Below are 15,298 nucleotides of genomic sequence, written 5' to 3'. Positions count from 1 at the left end.
GTTAGGTTCTGAGCTCTGCATATTCCCATTATGAAACACTGAGTGGAAAGACCCGGGCACATCCCACGGGAACAAGGTCAAGGGGGTCAATTACCCATGTTTCCCAGTGGGAGACACGTACTACTAAGATCCTGTGGTAGAAATAGCAAGGCATCAAGCCTATGTACCAGACCTCCAGTAAATTCTACTCCCATTAAATTACCACCAGACAGATTGTAAGTATAAAGACAACCACTATTACTTGAGACGGAGTATTCCGTACCTGATTTTGGCCTATCAGAGACTGAGTGGCTATTCATTAATTTGATTATTCATATTTATTCAATGACTATTCATAAACAATCACTATATTATCAAATGTATATATTTTTTAAGCTGTTCTGTTTCTAGATTAAAGGTGTTTATATAAACAAAAAGATTATTTACCTCTAGAGCAGTAGCTCTCCACCTGGAATATCACCCTCCCTGCCCAAGGTGACATTTGGCAATGTTTGGAGACATTTTTGCTTGTCAAAATGGGGCAGAGCTTTCCACCAGCATCTAGTGGTTAAGGCCCAGGATGTCACTAAATATTGTACAATGCACAGGACATCCCCAAACAACAAAGAACTCTCCAACCCAAAATGACAGTATGCTGAGCTGAAGAACCCCTGCCTTGAAGAAAAGCAAGCAAAACTTGAACCACCTGGTAAAATAAACATTCCTGTAAAAAGAAATACCCAATCATGTTGTTGTAGCCATTTATCATATAAAGTGGGCCACATTACATGTGAATCACTGAAGCTCTAGCCATCCACCCTGATACTCAGCTACCCATAGTTCTTACAGATAGAAATCTGGAATTCTGTAATAAGTACACGTTTCCAGGTTTCTTATTTTAAGAATGCTAAAGCAGAAACATTTTTAAACAATAGACAAAACCAAATCTTTTTACCTTTAAAACTTACCAATTTTTCCTCTCTTCCTTGGCTCATTTAATTAAATACTTATTTACATTTCCCTTCCTATTTTGGGTTGCTCTTTCTAAGAACTTTAAAACAAATCATGAGTGGTACATGATAAAAATAGAGCAGTAATACTTTTTTAAAAACATGTAGGGACTTCCCTGGTGGCCCAGGGGTTAAGAATCTGCCTGCCAATGCAGGGGACACAGGTTCGAGCCCTAGTCCAGGAAGATCCCACATGCCGTGGAGCAACTAAGCCCGTGTGCCACAACTACTGAAGCCCAGGCACCTAGAGCCCGTGCTCCGCAACAAGAGAAGCCACTGCAATGAGAAGCCCGTGCACCACAATGAAGATCCAACACAGCCAAAAATAAATAAATAAAATAAATTTAAAAAAAACACAAAAAACACAACTGTATACAAGTCATCAATTGGGGTCTTAATTGAGGCAATGGTAGGCTTTTCTTTAAAAAAGAGAATATTCTAGTAGTATTTTAACTATTTAAATCCTGTATCAACATGTTTTAAAATAATGATGGAAGTAATTCCAATATTCCAAATAAGTCAGTAATGTTTTAGCTACTTCCAACCTCTTCCAATATGTATTAAACTAATGATGGAAGTAATTAAAAAATAATGATGTAAGTAGAAAAGGATATTTATGAACTGGGTTGAATATTCTGTTCCATCTAATAAGACTTTGCCCATAGCTTAGGTTAGCATACCACTCCAGAGCTAATCTTTTTTTTTTTTTTAAAGTATTAAGAAAAGATGGAAAGCAAACAACATTCAGATACCTACAGAACTAAATCTGTGGATTTCTTCTTGATTTTTTCTCCTCATTGTTCGTCTCTTCTTCCAAAATTCACTGGGATCCCGTTTAAAAACCTTTCCTCGGAAGCTCATTGTATTGTTATTTGAGTGGCAAGATATTTAAAAATATCGATTTCTTTAAGCCTCTTCCTTCTGAAGCTTCACCAGGCCGAACAAATTTTTCTTCTCCGGTAAAAAGGGAAATGCTCATGCTACATTAACATAACTGAATAGAAAGGAAAAGAAAACCGACAAATTACTGCTTCCTGTGAGTGAGTAACTACCAGCTGTTCAGAAGCGCTTTTGTGCATTTATTCTCCCTAATCACCTGCTTTAAAGCAGGATGAAAAACACAAAATGACTTTGGATGTTTAAGAGAATTGCTCACAGCTAAATAAACCATAGGATGTAAACTCACCCTTGGAACCAAGTCAAGACTGAATCAAAGAGCTAATTTACGGTAGGCTGCCATGTCTGTCAGTGTAACAGCCATCCAGATTTTAGCACTGTGGCTAGATCCCCAAGGTGAACTGCAATAATCACTTGGTCATGTATGCGTAGATTACATTAACAGTCTTTCCAGGGAGGTGCCCAAGAGCATCACTTAGGCACGAGGGGAAAATATTAGAATTCTATTTATATTAGTCATCTAGATAGAGAAACTGTGCTTTACTAATATTTAACATAACACATTGACATGGACACCTTCATTCTCTACGTCAAACGGTTACATATAGTCAAATAGTTCATTCCCTAATCTTTAGATCTTTACTCCCTTTCTCTGGGGCAATTTAAAAGTGCACCTCTCCCCTCAAACCCACCCCAGTGCTACTTCCTGTTTTCTTTTCCCCCATGGCACTTACTAGCATGTGACACTACTATGCATTTTCCTTATTTTACTTATGGACTGTCATCCTCCACTAGAGAGTGGGAATTTTTTTGCTTCATTCACTGTGTCTTCAGTGGTCAAAACCATGCCTGGCTTCCAGAAGATTCTCAGTATATATGTATATAATTGTTTAATAAAAGAATAAATGAAGGACATAAATATTGTGCTTAACAATGAACCTTGTCCCCTATGTATATTGTGTTTTGAAATATTAGCTACTGGCAAGGACTATATAATTTATAAATACACACAGAAGATGGGAGTGCAGCCAACTTTTTTCTACAAAGTGCATGAGATAGGAAATATTTGGAGGCCACAGGACTAGGAAATAATTGATTAGATTAAACATTAGAAAGCTGGGTTCTAAAAAACGATTGTTGTGGGAGACGTTCATTCAGTTTCTTCAAGAGTTTGTTTCTTCATCTGCAGGGTGGGCCCCCACAACGGAGGTGTCCATCGGTGTGATGTAGGTGCTAAAGGAACCATTGCTTGTCTAGGAAGCACTCTGGGGTTTAAAAGATGGTTGAAGGAATATTTCCATTGAGGGCTGATCTTCACAACCACCGAGACACAAGCTCCTACCAGCTCTCCCAGGAGATGAGTCCTGAGCAAGGGGCATTTTGAAGGGAGTAACTGTCAGGGAGTCAGTTCCACAGACACTTGTTGGGGCATCTTCGCACAGAGGGCAGTGTGATGTGCAGTGTGGACGCAAGCACGAAGCTTAACCAGGAGAGCAATTTCTGCAAAAGGCTCTCAGTATTCTGGGAGTTTGGAACTTTAAGAAAGAAAAATAACAAGGCTGCTATTGCATTCGTGTCTTAGCTGGAAGCAGGACTCACGGTACAGATGGGAATGGGGAGAGCGACCAGAGGAAGGGAACAATGGGTAAACACAATGAGTCGGGGGTTTTGGGGGGGGCTTTTGCTCCAGAGCCTTGCCTTCTCTTTCTAGAGCTCAACACGGTTAATGGTGCAGGCCCCGATGTCTTCCACGGATATGCCAACTTGCCACCTAGGAGTGAATGGTCCCACATATCCATGTGGCTTTTCCTCAGCTTCCTTCAGTCTTTACTTGAAATGTCTCTTCCTCAGAAAGCCTCCTCTGATGGCTTTGAATGCTCCTCCCTTGCCTTTTTGTGTGTGGGGGGAGGGGGTCCTAGACAAGATGGGGTAAGAAGTTCGTATCTCACCGAGAAGCCACTTCTGCAAGCATAGTTATGATTCTGTAATGAAGGCGGCTATCCTCAGGGAAGCTCCCACTTAACCAGCTAGTTCCAAAGGCAAGGCACTAATAGAGGCCATTTGCTTATTTAATAAGCCTCATTATTGATTATTATTTAATCTGTAATAAGCCTTCACCTTTATCATGGTTGCCTTATCCTGACATAGGCCATTTCCCAATAGTATTTCCCCAATAAAGACCAGATTTAGTTGATGCACATACGTATCCCCCAGACTCTAGCCTCTTGTGCACCTCTACCTTCTCATGCAGAGATTTGTGCAAGGCAGGCAAAAAGAGATACCGCTCATTCCTTGCCAAAGTATGGAGACCAAGGTAGCTTCTTTCAAAAACTGAGAAAAATAGCAAGATGCTACAAAAATAACAACTGAGGAGGTAAACTATATTGTTATTCTGTAATTGGTTTAAGTAGGCATCCAAAGATTCCACAGAGCAGAAGGCCTTTGGATCCATGGTCATGGGATATATAGAAATTCCACTGTCTGTCTTTCGCTCTTATCAACGTTCACACTGAGTAACTCTTTGGCATCAGTTGGATGAGCAGGTACATTAGAGCACATGCATAATTTTCAGGTTTAACTTTCTTCCTTATATGATGAGAGTCTGCCTTTTTGGGTCACCTGATTTCCCGAGTATGTAAGATTATGTTTCTATTTTAATAGCTGAAAGTCGTATTTCACAACCCTTTCGGATCATGGACCTGTTTGAGAATCTAACAAAACTGGACTCACTCAGCAGGAAAATGTAAGGACTCAGAAAATGTGTGTGCATGGTAGGGGGTCACCAATCTCTGAGGTCCATCTGGGGACCCACTTATTCATGTTACCCTAAATCCCTAGCTCATAGTTTTAGAAGATAGGAACGTTGTCTTATAACGAAGCATTTAATAATCTTGAGCAACTCATTAGTGACTTCCTCTCTTTCTAACAGTTGCATCTCGTCTCTCCTCTATTCCTCTTTAGGCACCACAGTTCTTTATCCTGGAGTCCCTCCCACTTCCCAACTTCTGCAATGTGAGAATGACTCATTTCTCTCCTTGCTAAGCTGTTGATTGCAGCTACCTTTAACATTGGCAAAAGGAGGCATTGCCGGGCAGTATATGGGAATGTCAGAAAGACATAACCTGTGGTGACTGCAAAGGAGGAGAAAATCCAGTAGCATGGAGTTCAGTGCTCCATGGGATGGCACAGTTGAGCTTCTACTGAGCTCCTTGATTTCAGACCAAGTCTGTTTCTCCAGCATACTGGAGCAACTTCTGCTTAAGTTCGGACACTTGTTGACAATCAAAGAACCTAACTAGGGCACTGGGCAAGAATGGGCAATAAAGAGAAATCAGAGATTAGCTGGCTCAATCACAAGGAATCACTGTCAAGTTCATTAGTAAAGAAATCTGGTATCAATCAATGATCAGAATTAATTACTATACTCAAGGCATTGCTGTGCTTCATGAGAAATATGTAATACTCTTCCTAGTCTTGAGAAGCTTGTACCTGACAGAGGAGTTCACTAAAGTGTAAAGGAGACTGGGAAAGCTTTATAATAAAGACAGGACCTCAGGGAGACTTTGAATAGGTTTGAGTCAAATAGATGGGAGAAGGGTAAAGGATACTCTAGAAAAGAGGAATGTAGCATAGAGAAGGCATAAGATACAATGGTTAAAACCATGGGATCTGGAATCTGCTTAGAGGCAGCTCCTGGGTCCATGCTTCCTAACTATATCCTATATCCTCAGGCAATACTTACCCTCTCCAGGCCTCAGTTTTCTCATCTGTAAAACAGGGAGAGCATAGTAGATACCTCACAGAGTTTTTGTGAGTATAAATGAGATGACACTTTAAAATTTCAACTCAGTGCCTGGTATAGTTACCATAACTGTTCGTTATCACAGAAACTAAGAAGCAGGTCAAGAAAGAATATTTAAGAAAAAGTAGGAAGTCAGAAAGAGAAAGACAAATACCGTATGCTAACACATATATATGGAATTTAAGAAAAAAAAATGTCATGAAGAACCTAGGGGTAAGACAGGAATAAAGACACAGACCTACTAGAGAAGGGACTTGAGGATATGGGGAGGGGGAAGGGTAAGCTGTGACAAAGTGAGAGAGAGGCATGGACATATATACACTACCAAACGCAAAATAGATAGCTAGTGGGAAGCAGCCACATAGCACAGGGAGATCAACTCAGTGCTTTGTGACCACCTAGAGGGGTGGGATAGGGAGGGTGGGAGGGAGGGAGACGCAAGACGGAAGAGATATGGGAACATATGTATATGTATACCTGATTGACTTTGTCATAAAGGAGAAACTAACACACCATTGTGAAGCAATTATACTCTAATAAAGATTAAAAAAAAAAAAAAATAGGAAGTCCAGCCTGTCTATAGCCAAGGGCTGAGTAGGAGAGCAGAGGCAGAAACAATTGAAAATAGAAGCCAGGACCAGTTCATGGAAGGCTTTAAATGCTAAGATGATGAAAGTTTCCATCGTATCCCAAAAGCCATGGAAAGTCACTAAAGGATTTTTTTTTGTTTTTTAAACATCTTTATTGGAGTATAATTGCTTTACAATGGTATGTTAGTTTCCGCTTTATAACAAAGTGAATCAGTTATACATATACATATGTCCCCATATCTCTTCCCTCTTGCGTCTCCCTCCCTCCCACCCTCCCTGTCCCACCCCTCTAGGTGGTCACGAAGCACCGAGCTGATCTCCCTGTGCGACGCGGCTGCTTTCCACTAGCTATCTATTTTACGTTTGGTAGTGTGTATATGTCCACGCCACTCTCTCACTTTGTCCCATGGATTTTTGAATTATGATTAAAGTAGTGCCTTTGGAAGAGTCATCTGATAATTACACGTAGGCTAGATTTTGGGGAGTATGATCCCGAGCAGTCGTCTGCATTAACCCGGATATTAACATAGAGTAGTGGAGGGCAGAAAACTTGGCATCAGAATCATAACCACAGACTTCACAGATGAAGACCTGGCAATTAAATGGAAAATGAATGATAGCTGAAATTTATCAAGCAAGTACTAGGTGCTGGGTGCTGATCTAAATATTTATAGTGCCTTATTTAAACCATGCAACAACCCTGTGAGGTAGGTATTACTATTACTGTTATCACCACTTAGTTTTACAGAGGAAGATACTTGGGTCTTGGGAAGTTAAGCAATTGGTCCAAGGTTCCAAAACAAGTAAGTAGCACAGCTGGGATTTAAACCCAGGCAGTCCAGCTCCAGAGCTCATGCCCCTAATCAGAAGAGAGGTCCAAAGATGCCAGTAGGTTTCTGAGTCTGGCCATCAAGGAGATGGATAATATGTCTGAGGGAAAAAGGGTGGCAAGAAGAGAGGACTTCTTTTCCACTAATGCTGATTTAGACATGTCAAGAAGATAGAAAAATGGGCATTTTCAGCACCACTGTTATACGTGTGCCTGGAACTCAGGAAAGAGTCAGGACTGGAGATATCCAGGTGAAAGTCATCGAAAGAGTTAAAATTGAAAATCTAAAAGTAAACTGAATTTTTGGAGAACAGAGTAGCATAAAATTGAGAACATAATCCTGAAATTCTTTTATATATGATAAATAGAAGGCAACTTAGGAAACTGAGAAGGCATAGGGATACTGGGGGGAAACTAGCAGGGCAGTGTGGTGTCCAGATGCACTGAGAAGGGAGTTTAAGGAGGGTCACACACGACATCTGGGCAGAGATGGAGGTAGGACCCAAGGATGTCCAAAAAGATCCAGCATGAGAGATAAGCAAGATGAAAACTAAAGACCTTGCAGTCTTGGATCCAGACAGATCTATATTTGAATCCTCTTCAGCCACCTACTAGATAACCTCCAGCAAGTTACGTGACCTCTGTCTTCCCATTTCTTATATTTACAATGGAGCAATTAGTATACAGCTTACAAGACTGTCATGAAATAATATATGTTATTACTCAGCCTTGAGGAAAAAAAGACACACGTGTATATGTAATTGCTAAGATTCCTATATATGCATATATGTAAAGTATTACTTATTGACTATGATTGGCATTTACCAGGTCTAGCTAGGTACGTATTCATGTACAGACACACCTATATATGCATATACATGTACATAACAAAATACACAGGTGCACGAATTCTTATATGTGTCTTCAGAGTCTGGCTCCATGGTGTCCAGAAAGAGAAACTAAGTTTGCAATCTTCAGTAGATAAGCGTCTGGGTATTTGGAATTTAATTAAGATGGTAAGTCTTCACCATGTTTTAGAAGAAATAGGAATTTGAATGCTAAGATATCAGAAATTTGAGGAAAAGTTCTAGTAGTCTGTATTAGTTTTCTATTGCTGCTATAACAGATTACCACACATTTATTGGCTTAAATCAACACCCACTTGTTGTCTCATAGTTTTTGTGGGTCAGAAATCTGGGTATGATACAGCTCAGCTGATTCTCCACTTAGAGCCTCCCAAGGCTGAAATCCAAGTGTCAGCAGGGTGGTGTCCCTTTCTGGAGGCTCCAGAGGAGACACTGGTTCCAGGCTCATTCAGGTTGTTGGCAGAATTCAATTCCTTGCAGTTGCAGGACTGAGGTCCCAGTTTCCTGCTGTCTGTCAGCCAGGGGACATTGTCAGCTTCTAGAGGCCGCCTGCATTCTCTGGCCCATGGCCCCTTTCTAAGTCAGCAACAATGGGTTGAACCCTTCTGAAATCTCTCTGACTTTTCCTTTTCTCCTAAATATCTCTTCTCTGCATCTTTCTACTGTAGCTGGAGAAAAGTGTTGGCTCTTAAGGCCTCATGTGTTTCGATTGGTTCCACCCAGACGATCTAGGATAATTTCTATATTTTAAGGCCAGCTGATAAGTAACCTTAATTTACATCCACAAAGTGCCTTCATAGCAGTACTAAGATGCGTGTTTCATTGAAGCATCAGAGAGTCCTGTTGAGGGGGAGAGGTATCTTTAGAAAACTGTCTCTCGCACAGTCTTATTCTGGACCACGGCTTGCTTTTTACACCTATCTTTTGAAGACAATGTTAACATTAAGAATGCACTGAGAAGAAGGTGTAGGCAGGACAGTACTTGGCCTTTGAATTTCTGTTGAACAGTGAGGTGGGATGCAGGTTTCAGTGGAGGCAAGAAATGAGTGAGAGGAAATACACATTTGGCTTATAGGTCACTTCCTGGAAAAAGTTGGCAGTGAAATAAGGTGAGAAAGAAAATCGTAGTTGTGGGGAGGGAGGGCAGAACCAAAGAGACAAATTTAGATGATGGGTATTGGTGAAGTAATCAAATACATAAACAGAAAACAAAGGCTATAAGCTAAAGGCAACACGCTCTGAGGTCATCTCTAAAATGTTTATGCTTGCACTGTATTTGAATAGGCTGTACAAACAGCAAATCACATCCTCGTGGAATCTAAGAAACCAGAGGACAGAGATTTTTGTTTCGCTGAAAACGCATCTGAACCTACTTAATAAACATTACCGAGAAAGTACCGTTAGAGATGCAGAGTAACTGAAACCCTGGTGGTTAAGACTTACACAGCCACACACGACATCATACTTGAATCCACAAAACCTAACTTGAGCAGCTGGTAAAGTACTTTCTGTTCATTTCCACCTGCTTTCTTTACTTGCTTCTCAACCCATCTTAACTTTATTCCAATGTATTTTACCTGTGGAGCTTTTCAGCGTTTATACTTCCTTGTTAGAGAACGTTTAGATAACACATTTCATTTCATTTTTCTCTGCCATTTCCAATAGATTTTCCCTTTGCCTGAGGGTTTGTGTGCTTTACAGCCCTTCTCTCATAGGATGAAACAAGGCTGGTCCATAGCGCTTCTCTAGGTTCTGCTCACCACTGTCTACTTTGTTTAAAGGAAGTAAAGCACCAGTAGCTACTTCCTCCCTCACTGTGGTCTCGCCTGAGCCTGGCCCCAGGCAGAAGTGCTTCTGTAGCTCGTAGCACTGAGGCTCACTACTTCTGGCTACAAAGGTCAGGGCTGAATGGCTCTGAGTCACCTATGAGACAGGCTTAGATAGCTCAGGGGAGTTTCACTGAACATGACAAAACCTCATAATTCTAAGTGCAGAGCTTTCAGTGGGCAGTGTCTGTGGAATTCAGCAGTTTTTTTTGTGTGTTTGCTAAACTCTAATGCAAATCACATTAGTTTTAGTATTAAATATTTAGAAATTTCACGGAAAATAAAGAGAGCCCTGCAACATGAATTGCACTGAGGGAGAATGTAGACATGCCAAAAATAGAAACAGACTGCAGTTGTGTGTGTGTGCATGCATGGTGTGTGCTGAGTGTGTGACATGTTTGTTCTGTGTGTGTACACGTGCGTAGCATAAACGATCTTTACTGCATTAAAATAATTTAGGGTATTCCTTTCATGGCCCTTCAAACATGTATTAAGTTGTAATAATATTTGTTTATATTATTGAACTTAAGTAGGTCTCAGGAGGTAAGAATTCCCACTTAATCAGGATTTCATGGGGACAAGGGGGTTAAAGAACTCATTGCTTACAGTTTAGTGAGCCCATCTTAGAATCTAATAGCAATCAGTGAAGGGGTTTTAGTTTTTTCTTTTTAATCCTGGACTTTATCATTGGTCACAGCCTTCCACTAGGAAAAATATTATAGCCTGTATATACTCATATATCTTACCAGTAAGCATCCTGATACAATATTTAGGAAATGAGGAAAACTGATTTTAATTTTTTCTCAGTTTCCTGATGGGTATATAGGCACTCATCATCCATGTTGAAGTTTTTTCTGCTTTATGGTAAAGGCCTCCAACCACCTCAAGAAGTAGCTTTAGCTTGGTCTGCTGCAAAATGGGAAATCCCTAAGAAGCAAGAATTCATGCTTCTGGAGACCACATTTTAACTCACTCCCCCATGCCACCAAGCTCAGAGCCAGAGCATAACAACATGACAATAATAACAACAAGAAACATACAAAAGCTAACATATGATTTTTTAAGCTTATGTCTCACACGAATAATACAGCCTGGATTGTTAATGTTCTTTAAAATGTCGTTTAAAAAGTCATGCAGCTAATTCTACACCTAGAATATAGTGCTCTCTTTCCATTAAAAACATAATCAACCACCAAGCAACTTATTTTCCCTGGACTATTTTTCTCTGTCTTTTAACTAAGACTGAAAGGCATTCTGGGTCGAGGCAGACGATTTCTCTCACAAATGATCAAGTGAAAGGACACAAATGGGAGTTGAGGGTCTAAATCAATGCTATTATCATTGATCTGCTAAGGACTGCTGCCCGACAGTAACTTCCCCCTGGAGACACACGCATCTCTCTGCTGGCTGGCTGGATCCCATGCAAGCCTCCCACTGCTGGCAAAGTGAACTACAGACCTGAGTTATTTCTTTTAAAATAAAACAAGCACCCCAAATTGCCCTCCTCTAGTCTTTCCAATTGCTAATTACCCTGCTTTCAATATGAATGTCACCCAATGTTTAATAATTACCTTGAAAATCACGTGTTTTATGGAAGCGCCAAGGTCTTTCAAATCTGTGAAGCTCCAATGGAAAGACTGATTAATTTATATAACATCAGTATTACGTATGTTTTAGTCTCGTGGTAGGTCTTTCTGTTTCTGTTTGGTTTGGTTTGAACTTCAGATGGATGTGTCTTTACAAAGGGAGGGCGATAAGGCATTCTTACCTGAGCAGTTCTGACGAGGAAATAGATCGCCACGTACGTGCCAAACCCTGAACATGCAAGCGACCAACCGTTCAGACCAAGGACTGCTTGCTAGTGGCGCTGACTGATAGTCTAGCTGCAATTTCTGCAACCTGGATGCCCCACAAACCGTTCGTTTAATAGTGTCATAATGCATTTATCTTTTTTAAGGCCTCTGTAAGGAGGCCTTAAAAAAGCTAATGCAATACGTTAAGTGTTTAATGCCCTGCATTGTAGAAATTGGAGAGTAATGGATGGGTCTTGGCTTTTCAATCAAGAGCTTCTTTGTGTCTTACAGAGGATTAACTGTTGGATTTTCTTTATTTAGCTGTGCACACTAGAGTACATTCTTGACCTTTGGATGTGTGGTAGCTCATCAAGGTCCCCAATTAAAGGACAAATTGACTTCTTGCTTTTTGTTCTGCACCTCTCCAGGTGGACACAGGAAAAACAACAGGAAAATGAAGATTGGATGGTTCTGAAAGGGCGCTAGTATCTATTGAATCTGGTTTATGAGAATGGGTACAAATGCTGAGAGGCTCTGAGGACATTCCCTAGCCCTGGTCCAGTGCCAGATATCAGTGATAGATAGAGGGGATTAAGTCAGGGTGCCCACCCTCAGTCCAGGCGGGAGATCACCGTACACACAAAACAACTACAGAAGTATAAGAACGCAGAAACGAAGTGTCAAGTGAAGAGAGCATGAGGTTAAGGTCAAGGGGGACTTCATACAGGCATGGAGACTTGAGTCCGGGCCTGGACAATGGTAGTGAGACAGGAGACAGATGGGCCCCAGGCCGAGGAGCTTGTCCCTTGCGGAGAGATACTCCAAGAGGAAGATAATAGCAGGAGAATAATGAGAGGAGCTGAGCCCTACCCAGATAACAGATAAAAGACCACATATTCATCATTCTCGAAGTCAAGGAGACCTTCCCAACTACACAGGCACAGAAAGGTGCTTGAAGGTCAGAAAGGGAGGGGAGGCACCCCATGGAAGGTGATGTCAACCTAGGTATAGGTCTCTTCCCTAGACTCCATCTTGGCTAAGAGATGTGCCCACACACATGAGAGGACCCTGAGATGTACAAAATACAGACGCAGAACCAGGCAAAGCAAGATGACTGGCCAACGGAAGCCTGGAAGAAATGCCCCATATAAGTGATTCAAACTACCACAAGGGCGTGACCCACTCTCTCTCTGAGTCCACCCGTGTGTGCCTATTCACACGCACTCTTTTTTCCTCCTAATAAACACTTTACTTTTTTCACTACTTTCTCTTTGTGGAAATTCATTTCTACAAAGCCGAAGGGCCAGGGCCTTGTCACTGGCCACTGGTCTAGTGGCTAGGATTCAGCGCTCTCACTGCCGCGGCCTGACATCAATCTCTGGCCGGGAACCGAAATCCTCCTTCAATCCGCTGCAGGCCGAGGCCACCCGAGATCAGTAGGACTTCGAAAGTCACCTTTATAAGAACCCCCAAAGCAGGCATTCTCCAGTATATGCAAGAATCACACGGGAAGGTTGTTAAAATTGTGGATTCCTGAGCTTATCCAGGACCTCAGTAGGTCTGACAGGAGGTCCAGGAATCTGGCTTTGCTAACAAACATCCACGTGATTCATTTGAAGATGCTACACGGACCACATTTTGAGAAACTATGACTCAGAAGCTGGTTCACCTAATTGTTTTCTTAAGTCAGAAGAATCATATAATAGTATCCAATGGGGCATCACTCCCAGTGCTGTTTTTCATTTTTTTTTACTAGACTCAAGTCTTAGTTGTAAAATCAAATATTTCCTTTTCTCTTAGGTATACTCAAAAAGAGGCAGAATTAGCTGACCAGCTACATTGCCCTAAACATTTAGGAGACTGAGGAGAAAACCCTGGAGTATAACTAGTTGTAGAAAACTGGGCCGTAGACGTGCCCCATCTGTCCTTCGATTTCACTTTGTTTCTTCTTCACTGGCTATTTCTCTGCTTGGACTTTTGTAACCCTGGTCATACTGGCCTCTCAATTATTGTCTAAACAGATTTTCTTAAACTTGGCATTAGTGACATTTTGGGCCAGATTGTTCTTCTTGTAGGGGGTTGTCCTCTGCATTGCAGGATGTTTAGCAACATCCCTGGCTGGCCTCTACCCACTCGATGCCAGTAACCCCCCACCCCGGTCCCCTGCTGTGGCAGCCAACAATGTCTTCAGACATCATCACATGTCCTCTGGCGGGTGGGGGAAGGAGGGAAAAATCACTCCTGCTTGAAAATCTCTGGTCCAAATCCTAATGCAAATTATTCTGCCTCAGTATTGCTCTGATGATGGCTTTCAGGCCCAGAGATCTCGGGGCAGATGACGGAAGTTTCTCTTCAGATCAGAGTTAGCTCCTACTGAAAGCCAAGTTGAGAATCACTTGGCATTTGGGTCCTTTGTTCCTCCTTGTTTGGAGGAACCCCGGGGCTACTGACTTTCAAGTCAGTCCCCTCTCTTATCCTCTATATGCCTCAAAATCCCACTATCGGAATTAGTCTACGAGTCTGGGTTTCTGTTCTGGGGTGTCCCTAATCAAGTGCAGCTATCACTTTTCTGGAAAAGAGCCGAAGCCATTAGAATCTTCAGTAACTTAGCATGATACATCATAAGAGGCAAGCTGGCCACCTAGGCAAAGCCCCAGGGACGTGGAGATGAAGACAGACATTTTAACGGTGTGAAGGATAAAGCTGAGAGTGTGGTGTTTGCCATGGTGGGTAAGATCACTGTGCTGGAGTCAGTCGGCCTGCGTTTGATTCCTGGCCTTCCCGCTTACTTGCTGAGGGTCTCCAGACAAGTTACTCAACCTCTCTGAACCTGAGCTTTTCACCTGTAAAATGAAGGTAACCATAGTACCTGTTTCACTGAGAGCTGTGAGGCTTAATAAAGAATATTTGCAAAGTGTTTAGCACAGTGCCTGGAATATAAGAAAATGCTCAAAAGATGTTAGCTCTAAGTTTGGTTGGGGCAAGGAGGGGTCTTAAGCTGGGCTGTGTGTATTGGGCGGGGGGCGCAGATGTCCCAGCTGTTCACGCACTGAGCTTGGAGAGGTGGGGTGGGAGCACAAGAGAGGTGCTAGCTGCTTTGAAAGCAGCAGTAAAAGGGAAAGGACCTTCCAAAAATGGAGGGAGTGGCTAGGAGGCCCCCTTGGCTTGGATGTGGATAATTAGGTTAAAAAGCCCCTCTTCCCATGCACACTCCATCCTTCCACAACTGACCTCTTTGTGCTGTGTCTTGCAATACTGGTGATTTCATTTTGAAATCCCCACTGTGCACAACTACAAAAGCTTCCAATTATCCTATTTCTGTCATGTCCCTTCATCCCACACAAAAGACCCAAATGCCAAGGAAGTTAAAGAAAGCCAAGATTTAACCAATATCATATGATTTTTTTCAATCTTTTCATGGTCACTTTTCTGCCTAAGCGAGACTGTAAATTCCCAGAGCAATGAACAGTGTTGCCTTTATGTCTGAACCGTGCTGGGTCCCTTACTGGCATGCGGCAAATACCAACACTGTAATTACCAATTTGATGTTGTGAACAGAGAAAAGGGCATAGCACTTTCTTTTTCTCTTTCTTCTGCTTCTCCTTTCCCACAACTTTCTGAGGCCACAGCAAGGTATTAAAGTACACTGACAAGGAGACATTTAATCTGACTTTGCTCCCATTTGCAAGGATGTCACAGATTGGGA

The 15,298-nt window shown here is 41.8% G+C and overlaps 1 protein-coding gene across 7 annotated transcripts in view; it reads right to left on the bottom strand.

The window, feature by feature from the left end:
* The window catches only part of DOCK10 (dedicator of cytokinesis 10), a 280,897-nt gene that overhangs the window by 169,801 nt on the left and 95,798 nt on the right, over positions 1-15,298 (bottom strand). For 2 of the 7 annotated variants that reach the window (XM_029224639.1, XM_029224641.1), the window contains exon 1: positions 1,746-2,127. The exons of 4 other annotated variants lie outside the window; for them this stretch is intronic. In XM_029224639.1, coding sequence (XP_029080472.1) covers positions 1,746-1,850 — 105 coding nt within the window. In that variant the 5' untranslated portion in view covers positions 1,851-2,127. Of the gene's footprint in view, positions 1-1,745; positions 2,128-15,298 lie in introns of those variants that run through there. One more of the 7 variants, XM_029224640.1, reaches the window with a different exon arrangement.

This window comes from Monodon monoceros, unplaced genomic scaffold, assembly GCF_005190385.1.
Source record: "Monodon monoceros isolate NGI ecotype Baffin Bay Population unplaced genomic scaffold, NGI_Narwhal_1 Super_Scaffold_16, whole genome shotgun sequence".
NCBI classification, from domain to species: Eukaryota; Metazoa; Chordata; class Mammalia; order Artiodactyla; family Monodontidae; genus Monodon; species Monodon monoceros.
Note: the sequence above shows the minus strand (reverse complement) of the source record. Positions and strands in the feature narration are given on the sequence as shown.